At 44.5% G+C, this 22,101-nt stretch overlaps 1 protein-coding gene and 1 pseudogene across 2 annotated transcripts; one reads left to right on the forward strand and one right to left on the reverse strand.

The window, feature by feature from the left end:
* The first annotated feature begins 395 nt into the window (after positions 1-395).
* Positions 396-8,561, forward strand: LOC102160892 (small ribosomal subunit protein eS24 pseudogene; annotated as a pseudogene). The gene is made up of 2 exons (XR_014839786.1): positions 396-516; positions 8,005-8,561. The product of XR_014839786.1 is annotated as a small ribosomal subunit protein eS24 pseudogene (transcript).
* An 11,695-nt stretch (positions 8,562-20,256) lies between these two features.
* On the reverse strand, positions 20,257-21,548 carry MSGN1 (mesogenin 1). The gene has a single exon (XM_003125359.4). The coding sequence runs from the start codon at positions 21,463-21,465 to the stop codon at positions 20,821-20,823; it is 645 nt and encodes a 214-aa protein (XP_003125407.2). The 5' UTR covers positions 21,466-21,548; the 3' UTR covers positions 20,257-20,820.
* Positions 21,549-22,101: the final 553 nt, after the last annotated feature.

The following is a 22,101-nucleotide window of genomic DNA, read 5'->3' on the forward strand; positions in this document are numbered from 1 at the left end:
AGGTATGAATTTTTTTTGTTTTTTACCACATCCTTGTGTCTTGTCTGTGTTCAGTGAGGATGATGCTATATCCACAGTTGTCATCCCCGATGTCTTTTGAAAACCACATCCTGACTTATGAGGACCATGCCCTTTGCTTCAGACCTGGAGCAGCGGATCCTGTGTACCAGTAAGATGCAGGGGAGGGAGAGACCAAAGCAGAAAAGAGATTGTTTCAGAAATCTTTACTTTGGGGTTCTGTGTCTATGTAAGTAAAAGACTTTGATATTCCACCTCCTTTTTCTCCCCATCTGGAGTTTTGTGAGAAGCAGGAGAATGGAGGACGGAGGTGGAGAAACTCCATCACAAGCTAATGATGCCTGATGATTCAAGGATACTGTATCTAAGAGGATACTGTTGTGTTTTTCTTAGACTGAGATGTGCCTGTTGGTGTCCTCGCCATGATACAGTCAAAGAATCCATATCCCAGATTTGAGCCAGTTGGTCATGTTGCCCTGACCATGAAGTTGTCCAAAGGTAAGTTCTTGGTAGTATGAGAGCACGAGTCATCAGGAATGCAAAACAATTCAGCTGGGCCTTATGTAACACTCCCTAGCACTCTTATTTGTATCTGTTTTCTCATTTGTCCTTCAGCTACCATGAGAGTCAGGCAAGAATTACTCCAGTTTTACCTATTAGGAAACTAAGGCTTAACAAAAGGTGAACTGAATATTGCAACAAATTATAAAAGAGAAATCTTAAAATGAATAGATCTTATGAGTCAATGACTTGCTGATGTCCAATAACAAGATGGGCAAAAATACACACAATTTACCAAAAATACAAACATCCTATACATAAAAATGTTTACACTAGAAGTTGGAAGTAAAGATTAAAAGTAAGTTATAACTTCTCACCCACTAAATTAAAATACCTGGCAAAGTCGATTCTATGTTAGCAAAGGTATGGTAAAACAGGTGGTACCGTATTGCTGCTGGTGATGAAAGCTGGCATCATATTTCCAGGAGGCAATGATACTCTGCCTCAAGACCATGAGTAGTTCATATTTCTGCCTTTAGAAATGTGTTGTGAGGAAATAAAAAGTACTCAGACTCAGATACAATGTGATCACTCAGTAACTATAAATATAAGTTTGTATACACATACGTTGAAGTAAATAATATTCTAGAGTGAGCTAAATAATATTCCAGAGAAAAAGAAAGGCTATTCCAGAGAGAGAGTGAGAGAGAGAGAGAATATTCCAGAGGGAGGGTGGAGAATATTCCAGATATTGATTGATTGATTGATTTTTTTCTCTTTTTTTAGGGTTATGGATGTTCCCAGGCTAGAGGTCAGCAGCTCGGGATCTGAGCCACCTCTGTGACCTACACCACATCTCATGGCAACATGGGATCCTTGATCCACTGAGCAAAGCCAGGGATTGAACCCACGTCATCATGGATACCCACCTGCCACAACGGGAACTCCTGATTGATTTTTTTTAAGCCAAAACCTCCAAGAAAAAGGACATTATGGTACACCTAATAATAGAAAGACTAAGCTATTATAGCAACTCTGTCTTAATGAGAGTTGATACAACAGCTCAGTCTTTCCTAAAACAAGCACAGACAGCATCTATTGCTCCAAAGAACATGAAGGGTTGCAATGACTCCTGGGTCCCATGAGAGGTGATGTTTGGGTAAAGATATCACGAAGAATCTGTGCTATTTCAAATACCCAGGAAATTAATTAATAAAGATGTTTCTGGAAGTTAGAGATTTGGCCAACTGAACTCATTCCCCATGGTGACTTCTTCCTGAGAGCAGATTCCATCATGCCCTTGGGTCATACTGAGAATCAGTGTAAAACCATCACAGCTTGTCATCTTCTAGGAAAGTATGTTTCAGGAGAGGATCTGTCTTTATATAAGAATCTAGAATTCATGGGAGTTTCCATCGTGGCTCATCCTTAACAAACCTGACTATCATCCATAAGGATGTGGGTTTGATCCCTGGCCCTGCTCAGTGGGTTAAGGATCCAGTATTACCATGAGCTGTGGAGTAGCTTGTGGACGCGGCTCAAATCTGGCGGTGTTGCTGTGGCTGTGGCTGGCAGCTACCGCTCTGATTTGACCCCTAGCCTGGGAACTTCCATATGTTGCAGGTGCGGCCCTAAAAAGACATAAAAAAAAAAAATCTAGAATTCAGAGACCCGAACAAGAAGGGTGTGGAAACGCCTTTTATAGAAGAAATACTTATTTTCAGAAAACCGAAAATTCAGAAACTAGGGTCCATAAATGTGAAGCAATTTTACCAAAGGGATATTTTATTTTAAAATAAGCACTGGAACTTTAAGCAAAGCTTAGAATAGTTTGGGGAAAATGCTATTGGAGAATTCTGACGAATGCAGCTGCTCAGTCATATAGTTTCCTTGAAACTATGTGTGCGGTTCACCTCCTGTTCTTCAGCAGGAGGAAGTGCGGATTACACCACCTGAGAGACCATCTCTTCCAGAGCCATCATCTGGGCCACTTCAAATATAAGCTAAGGACCTTTTCACCCAGGGGTCAATGACTCCTCCAAAACCATATCCTTGTTTGTATAATGGGTTTCTGAGGATGTCTGGACTCAGCTTTTAGTGTACACCTGTGTGTCGTATGTAGATTTCAAGCACTGAACAGCGTGATGAAGTTCTCTCTAGTCTTAGGAAAGAGCGTTTAGGTGAAACCACTTACTTCCATCCTGGTTTCCATGTGTTTTAAACCACATACTTAGCATCATTTAACAATCTACTTAAGAATGATTTTGATCTCACTAAGGGTAAAAGAACTTGAGTGAATCTTGTTCTTCTACCAGTGATTTACTGAGTAACCGACATGGAGGAAGATAAACTGAATCCTGGCCTGGAGCCGCTCAGGGTGGGATTGGAGGATGGAGTATCTGTGCAGTGATAACAAGTAGAAGGATGTAATAATAAGACTGAAATAGACAAGCACTCAAACTGTATTTTGACAAAAATACCACATTGTCACATGAACCCCTTGCTATTTCCTGTGGTGGTTTGAAAATTCTATGCATTCATTTCCCAGACACAGAAGAACCTGAACAAAGGCTCAGAGAGGAAATCAGATACGCTGTGTACCTTCATGTTGGGGGGTGGGCAGGGGCTACTGCTGCAAATGCTTCCATCACGGCTGAGCCACATTCATTCGACAAATGACGGAGCATCTGCATTAGTCAGAATTCTCCAATAGCATTCTCCAGAACCAGTAAGATAGATAGATAGATAGATAGATAGATAGATAGATAGATAGATAGATAGATAGATAGATAGAGATTCATTTTAAGGAATTGGCTCCTGTGACTATTGGAGACTAGCAAGTCCAAAATCTGCAGGGAAGACTGTCAGACTGGAGACCCAGGAAAGAACTGATGCTTCAGTTCAAGTCATAAGGCCATCTGTGGGCAAAATCCCCTCTTGCTCAGGGAGGTCAGTCTTTGTTCTGTTCAGACCTTCAACTGATTAGACGGGGCTCACCCACATTATGGATGGAAATGTGGTTTTTTCATGGTGTATCAATTTAAATGTTAACTGGCTAACAATATCCTCACAGAAACATCAAGAATACTGTTTGACTACATATCTGGGCATCCTGGTCCAGCCAAGATAATGCATAAAGTTAACTGTCATAGCATCTATGCACCAGGCATTGGGGATATGGTGATAAATAATGTACTAAACTTGTTTACTAAGTTATATAAGCTAATTTCAGAGAGCGTTTGTCTACATGCACAGCATGAGCGAGGGTACACTAGTTGTGGTAGAGCGGAAGGGGATGGCTGCAAGGGGAAAGATGCCATTTAAGCTCTGCTAGTGGATCTAGGGAAAGAATGTTTCCAGACAGAAGTAATAAGGGAAAAGGTCCTGAGCTGAAAATAAACTTGAGCTTTTAAGAAACAGGAGAAAAATTTTAGAGCAGAACAAGGACAGTGGAGCAAAGAGTTGAATGTGACTCAGTGGGAGCTAAGTAAAAAGACACGCTGCCTTGAAATGTCACCAAATGGGTCTCCAGTAGGGGCATGAAGCATCTGACTTGAAATGAGAGGTTGCACTGGCTTCTCTGGGGACTTTGACAGAACAGACTGGTCCAGGGAGACTCGGTTGGGGCTGATACTGGGTGGTACCTGCCAGAAGTAGAAATTTTAATAGATGTGGCTGGAAAGTACCTACTGCTGATGCTTCTGAATTTGTTTGTCTTTTTCCCAAGGGGACTCGGCTCAGGTACACTAGTTCCACTTTCTAATAACAGCTTCCAACAAAGCATGACTGTCCCATGCTGGGGTGCTCAGCTTCTCCATTTAAAATATGAGAAAAATAGGCAAAAATCATTCTCAATACTTCCGTTGGCCAAACGTTGCCCTTCTTCTGTTGCCAGGCCACCCTTCCAGAGACATGAAAAGGAAACAACTTTCCATGAGGCTGAGAACTATTGTCATCTACCCACTGTTAACTCTCCCTGGTTTCCTTACTTACAGAACCTCTGTTTTACTGCCCTGTACTTTGGCAAATAGAAGTACGGAGAAACTGGCTTTTGCTCATAGTGTCTCACATCCTAAATGAAGAAGCTGAACTCCGCAGTCTAAGACAGTAAGATTATTTGGAGGGGCACCAGGGCTTGGCTCTGCCAGGAGTATCTGTGACAGATCTGGTCTCAGCATGAGCAGGGGAGAGATAGAGGATCCAGGACTCCACTCCCCCCAGCAGTAGAACAACCCTTCAGGAGAGAGAAGTGTCATCAGCTCACCCAGCACATCACAGGGAGGGTGGCGGGGAGGGAGAAAGCAAGGGCTGGAAGTTGGAAGCAGGAAGATCTCCCCGGCTGAGGTGGACTAGGAACCCAGGATGGCAGTCGGGATGGACGTTAAGTTACCCTCTCACCAGTAGTGTCTCTGAATTCTCTTCAAGGTCATTGCAACCTTGTTTTATGGTAAATACCAATCTCTGCTGGCAGTTAGCTTTACATGGAATTTTCCACCTGCTTCGAATAGTGTTTCCCAAGGATGCCAGTAAATTCAGTGCTAGGTGCTGTGATACCTACTTTACAGATAAGGAAACTGGGAAACTTCTGGTGGGGGGAGTGGGCAGAGGAGACTCTTCTCTGTCACTCCTGGTGTGAAATCCCCCTTCCAGAAGCTTCTCTCACTTCCCTCCAGGATGTAGGGGATGGAGGATTTTCGAGAGTATGTTCTAGATTTTTTTTTATTTTATTTATTTTTTTAGGGCCACACCCACAGCATGGCAAGGGGGTCGAATCGGAGCTGCAGCTGCTGGCCTGTAACACCGGATCGGAGCGGTGTCTGTGACTTACACCACAGCTCACAGCAATGTCGGAATGCTAGACCCCTTAACCCACTGAGTGAGGCCAGGTCTCGAACCCATGTCCTCATGAATACTAGTCAGGTTCATTAATTTCTGAGCCACAAAGGGAACACCTAGATTTTATTTTAAACTCTTCATCAGCTAGTGGAATTATTCTATCGTTTTTGATTACTCTGTGCTTTTCCCTTTTGTGTTTTATTTATTAGGCTTTGCTATTAACATTACGCTGTCATTGTAAAATGGATTTGGGAAATCTCTCCCACCCAGAGATTTCTATTTACATGTCATTGGCCTGAACTAGTTCACGTAACTGTCCTTCGCTTAAGGGAAACTAAGAGACTTAGGTTTGTTTATTGCCATTGCCAATAAAATTGAGGTTCTGCTGGTAGAGAAAAAAAGAGAAAGTGAACACTGGGCGGGCCACAGTAACTCGCAGCCTCCTGGAAATTTGCTTCCCTTCTTCTCCTTGTATCTCTGCAATCTAAGGTTGAAATTGTATATTCCTCGTGTGTTAGGAAGAATTTGCATGTAAAATCACTAGGACCCGCTGTAAATAGGGTTTTTTTGTCTTTGTTGTCTTTTTTTTTTTTTTTTTTTTTTTTTTTTTTTTTTTTTTTTAGGGCTGCACCTGAGGCATATGGAAGTTCCCAGGCTAGGGGTCGAATCAGAACTGCAGCTGCCCTCCTATGCCACAGCCACAGCAACGCCAGATCCGAGCTGTGTCTGCGACCTACACCACAACTCAAGGCAACGCCAGATCCTTAACCCACTGAGTGAGGCCAGGGATCGAACCTGCAACCTCACGGTTCCTAGTCAGATTCGTTTCTGCTGTGCTATGATGGGAACTCCTAGTTTTAATTACTGAATTCCTTTCTCTAATGATTATAGAACTACTTGGGGGGTTGGGTTTTTCCTTGAATGACTTTTGTAAGCAGTAATTTCCTTGGATATTTGCTCATTTCTCTAAATTTTCTGGTATCTATGTTTATTATCTTAGTCTTTAAAAAAAATCTATTTTTTTAATGCTCAGGTAGTTTAGTTTTGCCTTGTCTATGTTTTCTTTACCAGTTTTACCAGAGGTTGATCATTAGGCTTTTCAGAGAACCAGCTTTCAAAATCATTGATGCTGCTGTATCATCTCTATTTTATTGATTTCTGCTCTCATGTTTATTTACATCTTATGACTTTGAGCTTAGCGCTTATGATGCCGTTATTTTACTTTTTTTTTTTTTTTTTTTTTTTTTTTGCTTTTTAGGGCCTCACCTGAGGCACATGGAAGTTCCCAGGCTAGGGGTCAAATTGGAGCTGCAGCTGCCAGCCTATGCCACAGTCACAGCAGCTCGGGATCTGAGCCCTGAGCCATGTCTGTGACTTACACCACAGGTCATGGCCATGCTGGATCCTTAACCCACTGAGCGAGGCCAGAGATCAAACCCATGTCCTCATGGGTACTTGTCGGACTCATTTACGCTGCACCACCAAAGGAACTCCCTGTTTTACTACCTTTTAAAATGTCCGCTTAGCTTATTAACTTTCATTTTTCCTCTTTTCTGATAGATGCATTTAAGGCATTTGTTTAAAGCTAAATGTTTTAGCTATATTTTACAGGTTTTGATAAATAGAATTTCCCTCCTTTAGCACTAAGTATTTAACTTTCATTCCATTTTCTTCCTTAAACTATGAAGTCTTTAGAAGTATGTTTTAAATTTTCCAAATGTTTTATTTTGTTTTTGTTTTTAACTTTTTTTCTTTTATTCCTTTCTAACTTAATTGCATCATGGTCAGAGAACAGTATGACACTGATACCCCAAAATTCATTGAGACTTGCTAATGACGAAGTATGGAGTTGGTTCAAAAATGTTCTATGTGTGCTTTAAGATGTATATTCACTTATTTCTGGAAAGTGTCTTCAAAACATGTCTACATAGCTCACAATTAAAAGTTCAAATAGGTTTTTCAGGAATTCCCTGGTGGCCTAGTGGTTAAGGATTCAACATTGCCACTGCTGTGGCTTGGGTCACTGCTGTGGCACAGGTTAATCCCTGGCCCAGGAACTTTTGTATGTAAAAAAAAGTTCTAATAGATTTTTTCAAATTTATTCTGCTTTCATCGTCATTCATCTGTTTCCTCTTTGTCTTTGTTTTTTGAAACTTACTATTTAATAGTGAACAGGTTGCTTGGTTATTGAAATTGGAGGACTTCTCATCCTGTTACCTAATTCCGTTGACCGTATTTGCTGACTTCTCATGGTGTGTATTCTCCTTTATGTGCTTGTTACTTTCCCCTTCTTTGTCGTGAGACTCCTCCAGTGACACCTGAGCTGAGGCCTCTGCCTCCAGCAGGTATGTGGTACACTTCTGCCAGGCATCCAAGGCATAGTAGGGGTCCAGAACCAATTTTAATGTCCGTGTCTATGCTAGCTCTCCCCAGGCCATGAAGGTAGTATACAGCTGAACTCTAAACCTATGTAGTGTGCAGACTCATGCATATATTGCTTCCTTTTGGCTCCAAACACACCATTAAGTTCGCTACAACTAAGAATTCACAGTGTACAATTCATAATGTCATGAATGCTGTTTATCAGTTTTCAGTTTTGAGATTTGACCTCTAGATAAAACACAGAACAGCTCTTTTCCTCCCTGGCAGCTTGAAGACTAGCCGCCCATCATGAACGACTCAGTAACTATCTGGACCCCGAAGTTCATGACCAACCGACTACTTTCACGGAAACAAATGATCCTCCACCCTGGGAAGGGAACAGTACCTAAGACAGAAATTCGGGAAAAACTAGCCAAAATGTACAAGACTACACCGGATGTCATCTTTCTCTTTGGATGCGGAACCCATTTTGGTGGTGGCAAGACAACTGGCTTTGGCGTGATTTATGATTCCTTGGAGCACACAAAGAAAAATGAGCCCAAACACAGGCTTGCAAGACACGGCTGTATGAGAAGAAAAAGACCTCAAGGAAACAGAGAAAAGAACGCAAGAACAGGATGAAGAAAGTCAGGGGAACTGCAAAGGCCAATGGCAGTGCTGGCCAAAAAGAAGGAGTAAAGATTCTGCTGTGACTGTGTCTGTGGTGACTGCAAAATTTTCATGAGGAGCCTAACAAACGAAGAACTTTTACATGAAAAAAAAAAAAAAAAAAAAAAAAAAAAACTACAGAACCACTCATTGGGAGGAGTTCCTGTCGTGGCTTGGTGGTTAATGAACCCGACTGGTATCCATGAGGACTCGGGTTCCATCCCCGGCCTTGCTCAGTGGGTTAAGGATCTGGCATCGCTGTGGCTGTGGTGTAGGCTGGCAGCGACAGCTCCGATTCAACTCCTAGCCTGGGAACCTCCATGTGCACTGGTGTGGCCCTAAAAAGACAAAAGACAAAAACAAAACAAAACAAAAAAACCCTTATTGGAATTAGAGGGGAAAATGTATTGTTATAAATCTTACCAATGTAAAAAAAAAAATAGATTAGAAAATGTAATATATGAAAAACGGTAAATGCCAATTTCTGTGTCTTTCACATATGTCATTTAAAATCATAAGGTTGGGAGTTCCCGTCGTGGCGCAGTGGTTAAAGAATCCGACTAGAAACCATGAGGTTGCAGGTTCGGTCCGTGCCCTTGCTCAGTGGGTTTATGATCTGGTGTTGCCATGAGCTGTGGTGTAGGTTGCAGACGCGGCTCAGATCCTGCGTTGCTGTGGCTCTGGCGTAGGCTGGTGGCTACGGCTCCGATTAGACCCCCAGCCTGGGAACCTCCATATGACACGGGAGTGGCCCAAGAAATAGCAAAAAAAAAGATAAAATCATAAGGTTGGAGTTCCCATCGTGGCTCAGTGGTAACAAACCTGACTAATATCCATGAGGATTTGGGTTCAGATCCCTGGTCTCACTCAGTGGGTTAAGGATCTGTCATCGCCATGAGCTGTGGTGTAGGTCACAGACGAGGCTTGGATCCCTCATTGCTGTGACTGTGGCTGTGGTGTGGGCAAGCAGCTGCAGCTCCAATTCAGCCCGTAGCTTGGGCACTTCTGTGTGCCACAGGTATGGTCCTAAAAATGAGAAGAAAAAAAAAGCAGAAGGCAAACTCTAGAATAAAAGAATAAAGTCTTGGCTGAAGGTCAAGAAAGCTAATTGTACTTGGCATTTTCAGTTCCTCTGTGCTCTTTGAACTTATGTTTTTATTTTGCTGTATAATTAACTAAAACATATTTTTAATAATACTACGATCTCAAGACTGAATTAAGGGCAACAGCTCTTTTCTGTGCGTGGGTCTCCGTCTCCAGGTTAGATCCTTTATAGAAGCCCAGTCTCTGGATCAGGAGGCCACCTGCCCTCTTCCCTTCCCAGTGGGAGAAAGAAATTCACCTGCTGCTAACTCTACTCCACGGAACTTCCTGCTTTAACTTTTTGAGAAAAGGAAGGCTGAAAACTGACCTATGCTCCTGAATTTAAGGGGAGGGAAACTAACATTTACTCCATCCACCACTGAGCATGGAACTTAATGCCATTGCCCCGTTTAATCTTCACTTCTGGCCAGTGAAGTAAGCTTTGTTCCCCCTTTTTGCAGAAAAGAAAGGTATCTGGAGTTTACGAACCTTGTGGCTTTGGAGACATTGCTAAGTAACTCCAAAACGGAGGCCTTTCACTAAACTACCTGGTCGCTCAGTTTCTGGGACCATGGAATGAGAGCCACCAAGCCTTTCCTCCACCTTGGTATCCAGTCTGTTCAGAGCCCTGGCTGAGGGGAGGGGGCCTGGCCTTGATGGCAGGAGCACAAACCATCCCCCTTCTGCTCCCAGACTCACGCTTGAGCATTGCTGAGCGAGGGTCCCACCACCCCACCCTTCCCTCTGCACAGTCCAGGACCAGATCTGTACGATTGCCTGCTCGCCCAGAAATCATGTTTTCTGAATGGAGTCCTTGTTTTCTAGGTACAGGCTTCTCTGGCAGCAGAACAGTCTGCGGAGGCCCTTCACAGTGAGCCTGGAGGGCTCTGAGCGGGCTTCCACGACATTGCGCACTGTCCCCTCGCCACCCAATTCGGACACCAGAGGGCAGCTGGGTCTGGAAGCAGCAACTGGGTGCCAGGTGACTAGGGAGGCTGACAGCAGCAAAAAAAAAAAAAAAAAAAAAAAAAAGGCCTCTGTTCACAGGATGGGCAGGGATTCCAAAAGTGGGGGGAATAGCATCTGACCCGGGTTCCAGTTCCTGCTTCTGCAGAGACCGAGCTGCTCTTGGCTGAAGGTCATCTGCATTGTTGGACATGCTCTGGGCTCAGGAATGGAAATTGTTGTTCCTTCCTGGTTTTTAAAATACGCACACTCCAAACAAACAGAAAACAAGGCCCTAGGGTTTCTCTGGCACCTCTTGCTCCTTTTAACTAGACCCCTTTATGACAGGAGCCTCCTGATCCCTCTGGCCCCCCAGGGGCCCACTTTGGCGCCTCCAGCCTTGTTAACAGGGTTAGAAGCCCAGACTGGGAGCCCCTCAGAGGCTCACCTGCTGCAGTGAGGGGTGGACAGGGAGACAGAGATGGGCTGAAAGGACCTCTTTTGCAAGAATCAGAGACCCCAGAGAAGTGACTGGAGCATTTTATTTGGTTTTATCTACCAATTTAAATCCCTGGGGGTTTTGAAAAGGTCATTCCCCCAAACAAGAAAACTGAAAGATCAAAATAGGGAAGCATTTCTCCTTAAGTCAGCCATAAGTGGAGAAATAAATCTGCCCCCCATTCCTAGAGTCTACCCTGTAAGAATTAATCACAGATAGTACCTGGCTCAGAAGGCTCCTGAGCAATCAGTCATTCCGCCCATGTGGCCATCATTCTGTAGTTTCTACTGTCACATGTTTTTATCTGAAAGCAGATGGTGCTGCTGAGGAAGCTGGGAAAGTTCTGGAAGCAATCAGCCCTTTACTGCCACAGGCCCCGGAAACTTGTGTCACTCCCAGAGCCTCATTTTTTTTTCATCTGTAAAATGGGAATAACCTCATCTACCTCCACAGGCTTGCTGAAAGTGTTAGGATATGGAGGCGGGGGGCAGGCCATCTGTTACTGCCAGTTGTACACTAAAATGAACCTTCAGGAATGACAGAATGCTCAAGAACTGGTCAGAATTTGGAAATATCTTTTGCACAGGCTTTTCCAGAGCTTTCCAAAGTTGGGCCCACCTTTCCCTTCTCACCTCTTCTCCTGGCCCCTCACTCACCCTCCTCTCCATTTCCACGAGGATGCTCTGCCTTCCAAGCCCCTTCCAACCCTCCAGCCTCAATGCTCTCATTGTGTAACCCCTCAGCCCCTTCCTTCTGTCCCCAGAGGACACCCCTCCACCCCACAGTTCCTAACAGATCACTGTCTGAGACACAGTCCTCTCTAACCAGTCATGGAATCTTATTCCTCCACCGCTGGAGTATGAACTTCCGAAGGCCTGCGTGCTGCCTCTCTCCCAGAAACCAGGCAAGCTAAGCAACATGCCACCGGCTCATCAATTCTTGTTCCATGAATAGATTCATCATCTTCACGTATTTGTACAGAATAAGGGTGTTGGTTACGTCCAAACCTTTGTAATCGGCACCCAAACTCACTTTTCTACCCTCCATCTCGGCCCATGTGCCCTCATACTGCGCCTCTCACTCATTCCTGCCTTTGTGTGTTCGCTTTTGCTGTCCTTGCTCTCTTGAACTACTCCTGTGCCCTATCAAGATCCCACCTACCCATCTAGGTTCAAGTTCAGTGCCAGCTTTCCTACGAAGCCAAGGAGCCCCATCCAACAGAACTGTTTCCTTATTCTCATCGATTGTAGACACCTTTTAAACTTTCCCACCGTTTATTTTTTATTTATTTATTTAGCCTAGATATGCTTATTTAGGTTTAGGCCTATCTTCCCCAACTCCATTTTAACTTCTGGAGAACAGAGACTGTATTTTGCCTTCACGAGTTATTATGAGGAATAAGTGAGACCAAGTGGGTTAAGGAAGAACGCAGTGGTGCTGGTGTATAAATCTGCATGCATCTTGATCGCCCTCCACCCACTTGTTCCACCAAGGCCTAGTGCTCAGCTAGCTACACATGTGCTTGATAATCTGTGCTGCATGAATGATTGAAAAGATAAAAGGAGCTCTTAAATATAAGCCAATGCAGCATGGAAGACTGCTCACAAGGAGAGCCCCAAGAGAACTCAGTGCTAGACAGGTGTGGTCCGCAGTAGGCAGAGGGTGAGGGCAGTGGGGAGAGTGAGAGGGGGAGGAAAGAGTCATGCCCCTAGAAGTGAAGAGGAAATTTTTTCAAAACAATAAGAGAGACAGACGTTGTCACTGCAGTGGCTCTGGGGCAGATTCATCCCTGACCCAGGAACTTCTGCATGCCACGGAACAGCCAAAACAAAAACAAAAATAAGAGAGGGGGGACTTACAGAGAAAGCAGAAGTGAAAAGAAAAACAACTTTAAGAAATTTTGCCACTAAATATAGAGCTATCATATGACCAAGCCATCCCACTTCTGGGCATATATCCAGACAAACTTTCATTGAAAAATATATATGCACCTGTATGTTCATTGCAGCAGTATTCACAATAGCCAAGACACGGAAACAACCTAAATGTCTATTGATAGATGAATGGGTTAAGAAGATGTGGTATATATATATACCACCTACACACACACACACACACACACACACACACACACACACACTACTCAGACATAAAAAGACAATCACATTTGTAGCAACATGGATGAAACTAGAGACTCTCATATTAAGTGAAATAAGTCAGAAAGAGAAAGGCAAATACCATAGGGTATCACTTATATCTGGAATCTAATGTATGGCACAAATAAACCTATCTACAGAAAAGAAAAAAACTCATGGACATGGAAAACAGATTTGTGGTTGCCAAGGGGGAGGGGAGGGAGTGGGATGGACTGGAAGTTTGGGGTTAGTATCTACTAAATGTTGCATTTAGAGTGGATAAGCAATGAGATTCTGCTATATAGCACAAGGAACTATATACAGTCATTTGTGATGGAACCTGATGGAAGATAATGTGAGAAAGTCATATATATATACATGACTGAGTCACTTTGCTTTACAGCAGAAATTGACAGAACATTGTAAATTAACTATAATTTTAAAAAATTTCTAAAAAAGGAAATATTTCCAAAGGCTGAACTTCCTTGCAGGTAGGTAAAGAAGAACAGCATAAGAAGTAAAACAAGAAAAACTTGAGTATTTAGTAATTGAACCACTGGACCACAACGTCAGTTGCTCATTACAAGTGTGTTATGTTCTATGGAAGGGGCTTAGATCTGGAGCCGGATAAATAATCTCCTGCGTTAGCCCGCAGGCAAGAGAGGCTTTCTCTCAGATTGAGAGTCCGCTTGTCCACAGCCAGAAGGGTGTTCAAGCTTTCAGCCTCCCGCTCCTGCTTTCCCTGTCAATCTCCTTTTCCTGCCTTCCAAACTCTGTTTCAACCAGAGCAGGCCCTCTTCTGATCCCCAAGCCCCAGCGCTTTTTCAGACCTCCGTGCTTCTGCACCCGCTGCTTCCCCTTTCCGGATGCCCTTGGCTCCCTAGAGGACAACTTCAAGAGCCTCCTCCTGTGTGACGCCTTCCCTGAGTCCTGCCAGGAGCATCAGGTCCTTTCATCTCTCTACTTGTCCTTCTCCCTCGCTGGGCTGTGCGCCTCTCACCTCTGCTTCTGCACCATGGAAGGGCTGCTGCTGAAATCCGACTCCAGGCTCCTTCACTGGCCCCCATTCCTGGTTTCCCAGCTGCCACCATCACTGCATTTCTCCCCTTGGTTTCAGTGCTGCCACAGTTCTCAGCCCACTGCCTGACTCCCGGCTGCCCCAGAATACCTCAGGCCTTTTGATGTGTGTTAAAATCCTGGAACTTCAATTACTTAATTGTCACCTGCTTGCTCTGCTAGGAAGTAATTAGATGTGCGCTAAAAACAGTGATGTCGTCTCTGGGGGATGCAAATTCTTGAGTTAGGAAGGGGAGTAAAATTCAGTTCAGGGGCTTAGGTTTTTACCACCCTTCCCTACATGCAGCTGTGATGCCGTGTGTGTGCACTGATCAGATTCAAACATTCAAAAAATTCCATGCAACCCTGCTTTGGGAAAGCTCCTGGTGTTCTCCTTACTTGCTGCAATAATAATAAATTCTTCCATTTTCCGGGAAAAAAAAGAGGTTCCATGCAAAACCCACCTTGAAAAGCACATTTGCTCTTCTGTCTCCATGACAATGCCCTGGAGAGCAGGCTTTAGGGCACAACTAGATCCCTCAGGAGACAGAAGATTTAGCTAGAAAGAATCAGACTAGAAGAAGTCTTAAAACTTGGATTCTGCTGCCAGTTCTGTCATTTTTTTATAGTGATGATATTTGACTCTGAAAAAGAATGGGTGTGTGTATGTGTGTAACTGAATCCCTTTGCCGTACAGCTGAAATTATCACCACATTGTAAATCAACTCTACTTCAATACAATTTTTTAAAATGAAAAAAAAAAAAGGATATTTTGCCACTCTGAGCCTAAATATCCTCATCTGTAAACTGGACCTGACAATCCCTGTTCAACTTTCTTTATAATGAGGTACAGGTAAGAATTAAATGGGGTAATGTATATAAAACTGGTTTGTAATCACTAAACCAATATAAAGACACACCTGGGATAGAAGTACGGGCTTGGCGTGGAGGACCAAGCTGGGGTTTGATTCCTGAGTCTCCTGCTGCCAAGTGGCATACACTTAGATAAGTTGTTACCTCTCTGTGCCTCAGTTTTCTTATCTCGAAAATGGGGATGACTTTGGTTATTTCATAGTTTGTAAAGTAGTAATTTCTTACTTCACAGGGGTTAAAATACTTATTTTCTGTAACGTACTTAGAATGGGGCCTTACCCAGAGAAATCACACCATAAGTATTAGTTGTTTCCATTATTATCATCATTTTATTTATGTATTTATTTTTGCATTTTAGGACTGCACTCACAGCATGTGGAAGTTCCCAGGCTAAGGATCAAACAGAGCCAGAGCTGCCGACCTACACCATAGCCACAGCAACTCAGGATCCGAGCCACATCTGCGACCTACACCACAGCTCGGGGCAATGCCAGATCCTTAACTCACAGAGCGAGGCCAGGGATCAAACCCTCATGCTCACGGATATTAGTTGGATTCATTTCCTCTGTGCCATGGTGGGAACTCCCTTACTGTCATTATTTGTTTTGTCATTTAGCACCTAAAAGAAACTGAAAAAAAATAGGTAAGCTTCAGTCCCTAGGAACAGGTACTTCTGAAATCTGATTTATGATACCTTTGAAAGCATGCAAATAAAACTCCCACACGTTTGTCAAATTCCATTCTATGTGAGAGAGGCCAAGATCAGTCAGGCTCCATACACCTGGGAGGAGAGTAGGAAAGGGATCACAATTTGAAATATGCCCTGATCTCCGCATATCCTAGTAAGTTGTTTGGACAGAGGTACATGCAACTGCAAACGTTTTTCAAGTGTGAGTGTGGACTAGTGGGAACAGCTTGACTGCAGAGGCTTTCCGGCCTCCCTGCTGCATTTGCAGCACACGGAGCTTCGTATTGTCTAAGGAGTGAGTGGAGCATCCCTGGATGGAAGCCTGGGCCCCAAGCCAACTATGTGACCTCGGGCAAGGTACCTTGGCTTCTCTGAGCCAGTTTCTTTATTTGCGAAATGGGCTAATCTTAGCCATCTCCTGTTGTTAGCTGTTAAGAGTAAAGGAGAAAAAGTACACAGAGCCTTTGCCCTGAGGCTGCCACCTCAGAGGATGAATCCAGAAGTGCTGTTGGCAGGGCTGGGAACAGCCCATGCAGTGCCTTCTAAACGCCTGTCTCCTGCACACCCCTGACCTCCAGCCGTGCCGGCCTGCACACTTCACTTATCGAAGAGAAACAGAAATCAATAGAGGTCATTTGAAAAAGAACTTAATGGAAGGTTCTGCTAAGGAATAGGGGAGTAGATAGTCCCAAATCCAAGAGACGCATAAATAACTGCCTTTTTCCCAGCCTTCTCTGGAGTTTTTTGCTTTCTTTTTCCTGGGGGTTAGAGACTTTCTAGATCTAAAATACTACAAATAGGGCCTCCCAGATGCTTCAAGAAACACTGCTTAGTCTTCACTATTTCATTGCAAGGTAGAGGTTATCTCAGGTTCCCAGCAAGAGGACAGGAGGCGTTTGCCAAGCTCTAGTCAACCCAGCACAGCTTGACCCAAAGGGTCAAGGCCCAGGTCCAGGCTCCTTCCTGCAGCCTGGAGCACGTACAGGAATCAAATGACGCTTCAGGGTGGTCACATGACTAAGCTGCGTCATAAGAGCTCGAAACAACAGCGCCAAAACTCCTTTGCACATGCATCTTCTGTTGCTGTTTTTGTTTGTTTGTTTTGGGTGTTTGTGTTTTGTTTTGTTTACAATATCTCGAAGTACAGGTAATTCTGTGGACCTGTCAGTTTGCAGAGGCTCTCTCTCCCCCACCCCTGCTCTGGCCTCTCTCCCAATTAGCTAATGTGGCAGAAACGACGAGAAGAACAAAGAAACCTCAGCCCGGTGTGAATTGCGGAACACTTTATTGAACACAGATGAACAGAAGTCAGGTTCCTCTGTGGATGAAGAAGGACTCGAGGCGCCAGCAAGGAAGTGAAGAATTTCTGAGGAAATGTTTGGGGCGGAGGCAGAAGTTCAAAGGGAAATCATGTAAGGGACAAGACGAATAGCCCCTTCAGAAATGCTTCAAATGGTAAAAGCAATGAGGGTCCCAGAAGTGGAGAAGCTGAAACGAGGCTGAGAAGCCTGGGAGTGAGCATTTGCAGAGAAAGCCCTCTGACTGCCCAGCCAGTGCCCAGAGAGCCGGCAGTGCTCTGGGAGGGGCCCAAGCTTTGAGTTTGAGCCAAAGGCCCTTGCTAACTCGCCAACCACAGGCCGCCAGCTAGTCATGTGGCTGTGCTAAACCTTTGTTTTCTCATCCTCAAAATGGGACTGATGATGCCCACCTCCCAAGGGCTGTTCAGAGGATTACGTGAAATTATAAACGTGATGTTTCTGACCACGACATAGAGGCACACAGACTGTGAGTCCCTGTCCGTGCACCAGAAATAGCCTATTCCTAATCCTGAGCCATGCCCGAGCCAAGTGCTTTCAAATGCTCTCCAGAGGGTTCAGGGCCCTGTCCAGCTAGCTTCCCAGGGAGGGAGGTGACTGCTCTGGAGATTGCCACAGGGGTCAAGTGTTGAAAGGCAGCTGCCACTCCTGCTCCAGGCCGCCTGCCCGGGGCTGCAGGTGGTGTAAGATAAGGCCCTGGGCCAGGGGCCCACTCCCAGGAGTCTGTCTCCTTCTCCAGGCTTTCCAGATGCCTCCCTCCCATCCCACCCATAATAAGTACCTTAGGAGTCCTCAGGACAAGCCCACCTAGCAGTTGAGCCTGTGGCTTTCCAGAATTTTTTGAAAGTGAAGACAGGATCTCCTATTCCATCCACAGTATTTGGTTCCAAGGGCCATCAAATTACCCAGCTGTTCATTAACCATGCTTAAAGCTTGAGCCTGAGAAAATCAAGCATTTTCATGGTGGTCTAGACCCAGTGCTTTCACCACTGCTGCCCCAGTTCAATCTCAAATCTGGGAACTGAGATCCCACATCAAGCCACAGCTCATGGAGGCAAAAAATAAAAGTAACAAAAAAAATCAAAAGCCAAGAGCATGAAGGTTCCACCCTTTTTAAAATGACCGAGGAAATAACAATTAACCTAAATGCTGATCAAAGGCTGAACTTTTCCCATATTACAATCTTCTAGTGCTCTCCTGCAACACATGAAACACCACACACACACACACACACACAGAGGAACAAATACATGTGTGCGTGCATACACATACACTCCCGCATGTACACCTGTACATGTACACGGTAGACTCTCCGGAAAAAAATCTTGACCTTGTTCAACATTTTCTAGTTTCCTTTCTAAAGCATCAATGACAAACTCAACTATAACTAAAAAAAAAAAAATTTAAACGGTTTATGAGAAGCAGATGAAGATTTACATACATAGGATGACATTTTAGCAACGGTGCCCCATCACCACCCACCACAACCCAATGACAAGTTATACGTGTTCTGCAGTTAGAAAAACACCCATCGGAAATAAAGTTAGATCCCTTCTCAGCACTCTGTATATTAAGGATCCACATATAAATAACTCTTAAAATATTTGAAAAATATCGGAACACTTGGACAGACTTGGAACTGGGAGAAGTCAAGCAAAGGGAAGAAACACAACAGCCATTAAAAAAGAGAGAAGATATTTGATCATATAAAAGTGAAAAGCTTCAAAGAACAAAAGATACGAGAACCCGAAATCATAAATATAAGATACCATAAACAAGGAGGATAGATTGGAAGGAAAATTTTACCACAGATATCATGCATAAAGAACGCTCCCAAATTATTACCAAGAAGATAACTAACCCAACAGAAAAATGGCAAGGAATATATAGAGGCAAGTTTTAGAAGAGAAACCAAAATGAACAATGGCCACATAAAATTTTAAAAGATGGGCCATCTCACAGCGCATACAGGGAAATTAAAATAACACAAAAACAGAATCATCATTAAAAATTTCAAGAAGATGGATAATATTCATCGGCAATGTGGATCGGCTCACTCTGTTCCATAATCTTGGGGAGTATAAATACAAACTTTTATAAAAGTCACCCAACAGTATTTATCTAAATTCAAAATATGCACACAATTTTGATTCAGGAATCCTACTTCTGAGAAATTTTCAGGCTAATGAAAATATCAGTGGATAAACCTAGTCATCTATAATGTTTGTTACAACATTTTGGGGGGGTAATAAAAAACTGAAAACAATGTAAATATTCAAAAGGTCATTCGTTAAACTAATTACGTTTAGCATAGCCTACCTGGACAGCTTTCCACTGTAACTTCTACATGTGTGACTTAGAGCACATCTGTGCCTCAATTTCCTCATGTATAAAATGAAGTTAATTATGGTACTTACATCACAGATTTGCGTTACATTGGAAGGGCTTTTACTATATACTGCTCAGATAAAAAAACAAAAGCAAGTACAGAATTCAAGATATTCTTTTAAAATGTTTAGACACCTATATTTATTTGTATATGGTTGTATAGGCAAAGGAAAAAGTGAAGCTATACATTACATTATGAACACCATTTAATGCCTTTGTTATTTATTATTAAGAAGAAGAAAAATCACCAAAGGGGGGTGGAATGACAGGAGAGGTCAACAGAGGATTCACTGAAAAACAAATGGAAATGGTTAATAACCATTGGGAGAAACATTCAGCCTTCGAAAATCCTACAGTTTTTTGAGAAACTTCTTAATTCAAAGTCCCCATTTCAACGCCATGTGCCAGCAAATTAGCTGAGCTGAGGGTGCTACGGTCCCCCACCCTAAGATAAGGTGGGAGAAGGGGGGAAATGTACTTATAGTGGTGCTTGTGGGGTGATTTGGGGGTGGCAAAGAGGGGGGAAAGTTACGGATAAAGAAATAAATACCTTTGGATGGGTGAGAGATAGACTTGGGTTCTGATCCTGACCCTTTTCGTTTATCCTTAGGAACAAACTAGTCTCTTATTCTTTTTTGAGTCAGTCTCTTCATTTGAGAAATGAGGAAGTGAAGGGATTCAATGAGGTCACATTCATATCCGGCCTGGCCCAGCTCTGTTCAGGCCCAGGCTGTGGTGCTGGGTCTTCTTCCTCTTCCTCCTCCTCCCAACCCCCTCATTCTCTGCTCTCCTCCCCCCCAGCATATATATATATATCCTTCTTTTTCTTCCCTTAAGAGAGGAAGGGCTGCCCTTTGGCCTATCCACTCTGTCTTAATGTAGCCTGTCTGCCTGTGGACTTTCTCTTTACTCTGTCACTAATTTCTTCTGCAAAAGTGATCTGGTCCCTGCAAAAGTGACAGCCTGATTTTAGCCAAAGTGTGCGCGCGCGCGCACACACACACACACACACAAGCACACAGAAACGATGAAATAGGAGCACTATAGCCCTTTACTCGATGCTAATCTTTCTAAATAAGAATCCAGGTGTCACCCTGAATCCTGCACAAACTACAGGATTGGTTAGCAACAGAAACAAAGCTCCCCACACCAAAACGGCAGGAGAAGATGAACTCTAACAATGCTACGTGATTGAAAAAATACATTTAACATCATTGACCCTTTCCAAGATCTTGAACAGACAGGAAAGAGCAAAGCAATCGGTCTCTTTGCAAAGCGCAAGTCTCTGGAGAAACTGGTGGGGAAACCGGAAGCAAAATACCTGCCTGTCAGGCAGAGCCGTGCTCTGGTGGTTCCAGCAAGTCCAGCGGGAATTCCTTAGAATTTTTCGGACACCAAGGTCACTATATAAGAACCACTATCTGCTGTGGTTCCATGAGCCAGTCCAGGTCTTTAAATTTCCTCTGCCCCACCCAGGGGGCTGGAGTGGTGAGTCCCTGGGTGCCTGGGCTGTGCTCGGGCACTCTGGGGCCGAGGCTCCCGTCCGCTGTTGAGAAGGTCTGTGAGTTCCCCGATGTACTTGATGGTGTACTTCAGCGTCTGGATCTTGGTGAGCGGCTGGCCCCTCTGGCTGTAGACCGGTGGCAGGTAGTTCCGGAGGGTGTGCAGGGCATCTGCCAAGGTCCTCATCCGGAGCTTCTCCCTCTCGCTGGCCTTCCGCCTCCGCTGGACAGACATCCTGACTTTGGTGCCCTTCTGGGCCTTGGCACCACCAGCGCCCTGCAGGTAGGCAGGCTGGAAAGCTAACATATTATAGTCTACCTCCACCAGGCCCCCCGTCCCAAGGCCGCCGCAGTCATCGCCGCCCCCGCTGTTGGCACCTCCATGCCCACAGGGGAGCCGCGCCACAGCTGGACAGGGAGACGAAGAATAGGACTCCAGCGATGGAGCTGGAGAGAGGCTCTGGGTGGGGGAGGCCTGGTTCAGCTCGAAGGGCCCCGCCCTGTCTTTCCAGTCCCAGGAGGACAGCAGGCCAGGGCTGTCGGAGGAGCCCAAGCCATCCTCCAGGCTGAGGAAAGTCTCACGCAGGTTGGCCATGCCTGCGACACAGCTGCAAAGAGACGGACTCCCTGGCAAGTGAGAAGGAAAGTTCTGCCGCCAGAGCCAGGGCAGAGCTCTCTTTTATGACGCTGGGGGAGAAGTGATGAAGTGGGAAAGAGGGCCGGGTGGGGGGAGTTCAAAGGAGAAACCAAGGACCGAGATGGAAAATGAACTCTCCAGGTGTCACTTTCTCCTCATTGATAATTAGCATCTCCCAGCTAAAATGTCTTTAAACAGAAAGGCCTCCGAGAGAAGAAAAAAGGAATTATCTTGTTGTAACTAAACCAATTAAGGCTGCATAACTAGACTTAGCATCGTCCTGTGGACCTCATTAATGAGGGAGCCAAAAAAAACAAACCTGGGGCCATCTCCAGCAAGGAGGTGGTGGCGAGGGGCCTGGAGGAGAGAAGCAGAGCACCCCAGAGGGGCCACAGCCACCTTGATATTTCAGGGCAGATGGGGTGCACTGTTGGAGAAGCAGTGCGGGCTGGGGTGAAATAACCCCTCTGAGCTTGGATTCTTCTATTTGTCAAATGCAGGCAATAGCTCTTACTTCACGTGCCTGTCGAGAAGAGGGCACACAGTGGATGCCAGTTGCCTTCTTTCCTTCCTTTTTGGCAAATTTCCTGGGGT

This window comes from Sus scrofa, chromosome 3 (assembly GCF_054392235.1).
Source record: "Sus scrofa isolate SSC_HxYL_T2T_F1_AM1 chromosome 3, Sscrofa_HxYL_maternal_Yorkshire_Landrace_v2.0, whole genome shotgun sequence".
In the NCBI taxonomy this organism is placed as follows: Eukaryota; Metazoa; Chordata; class Mammalia; order Artiodactyla; family Suidae; genus Sus; species Sus scrofa.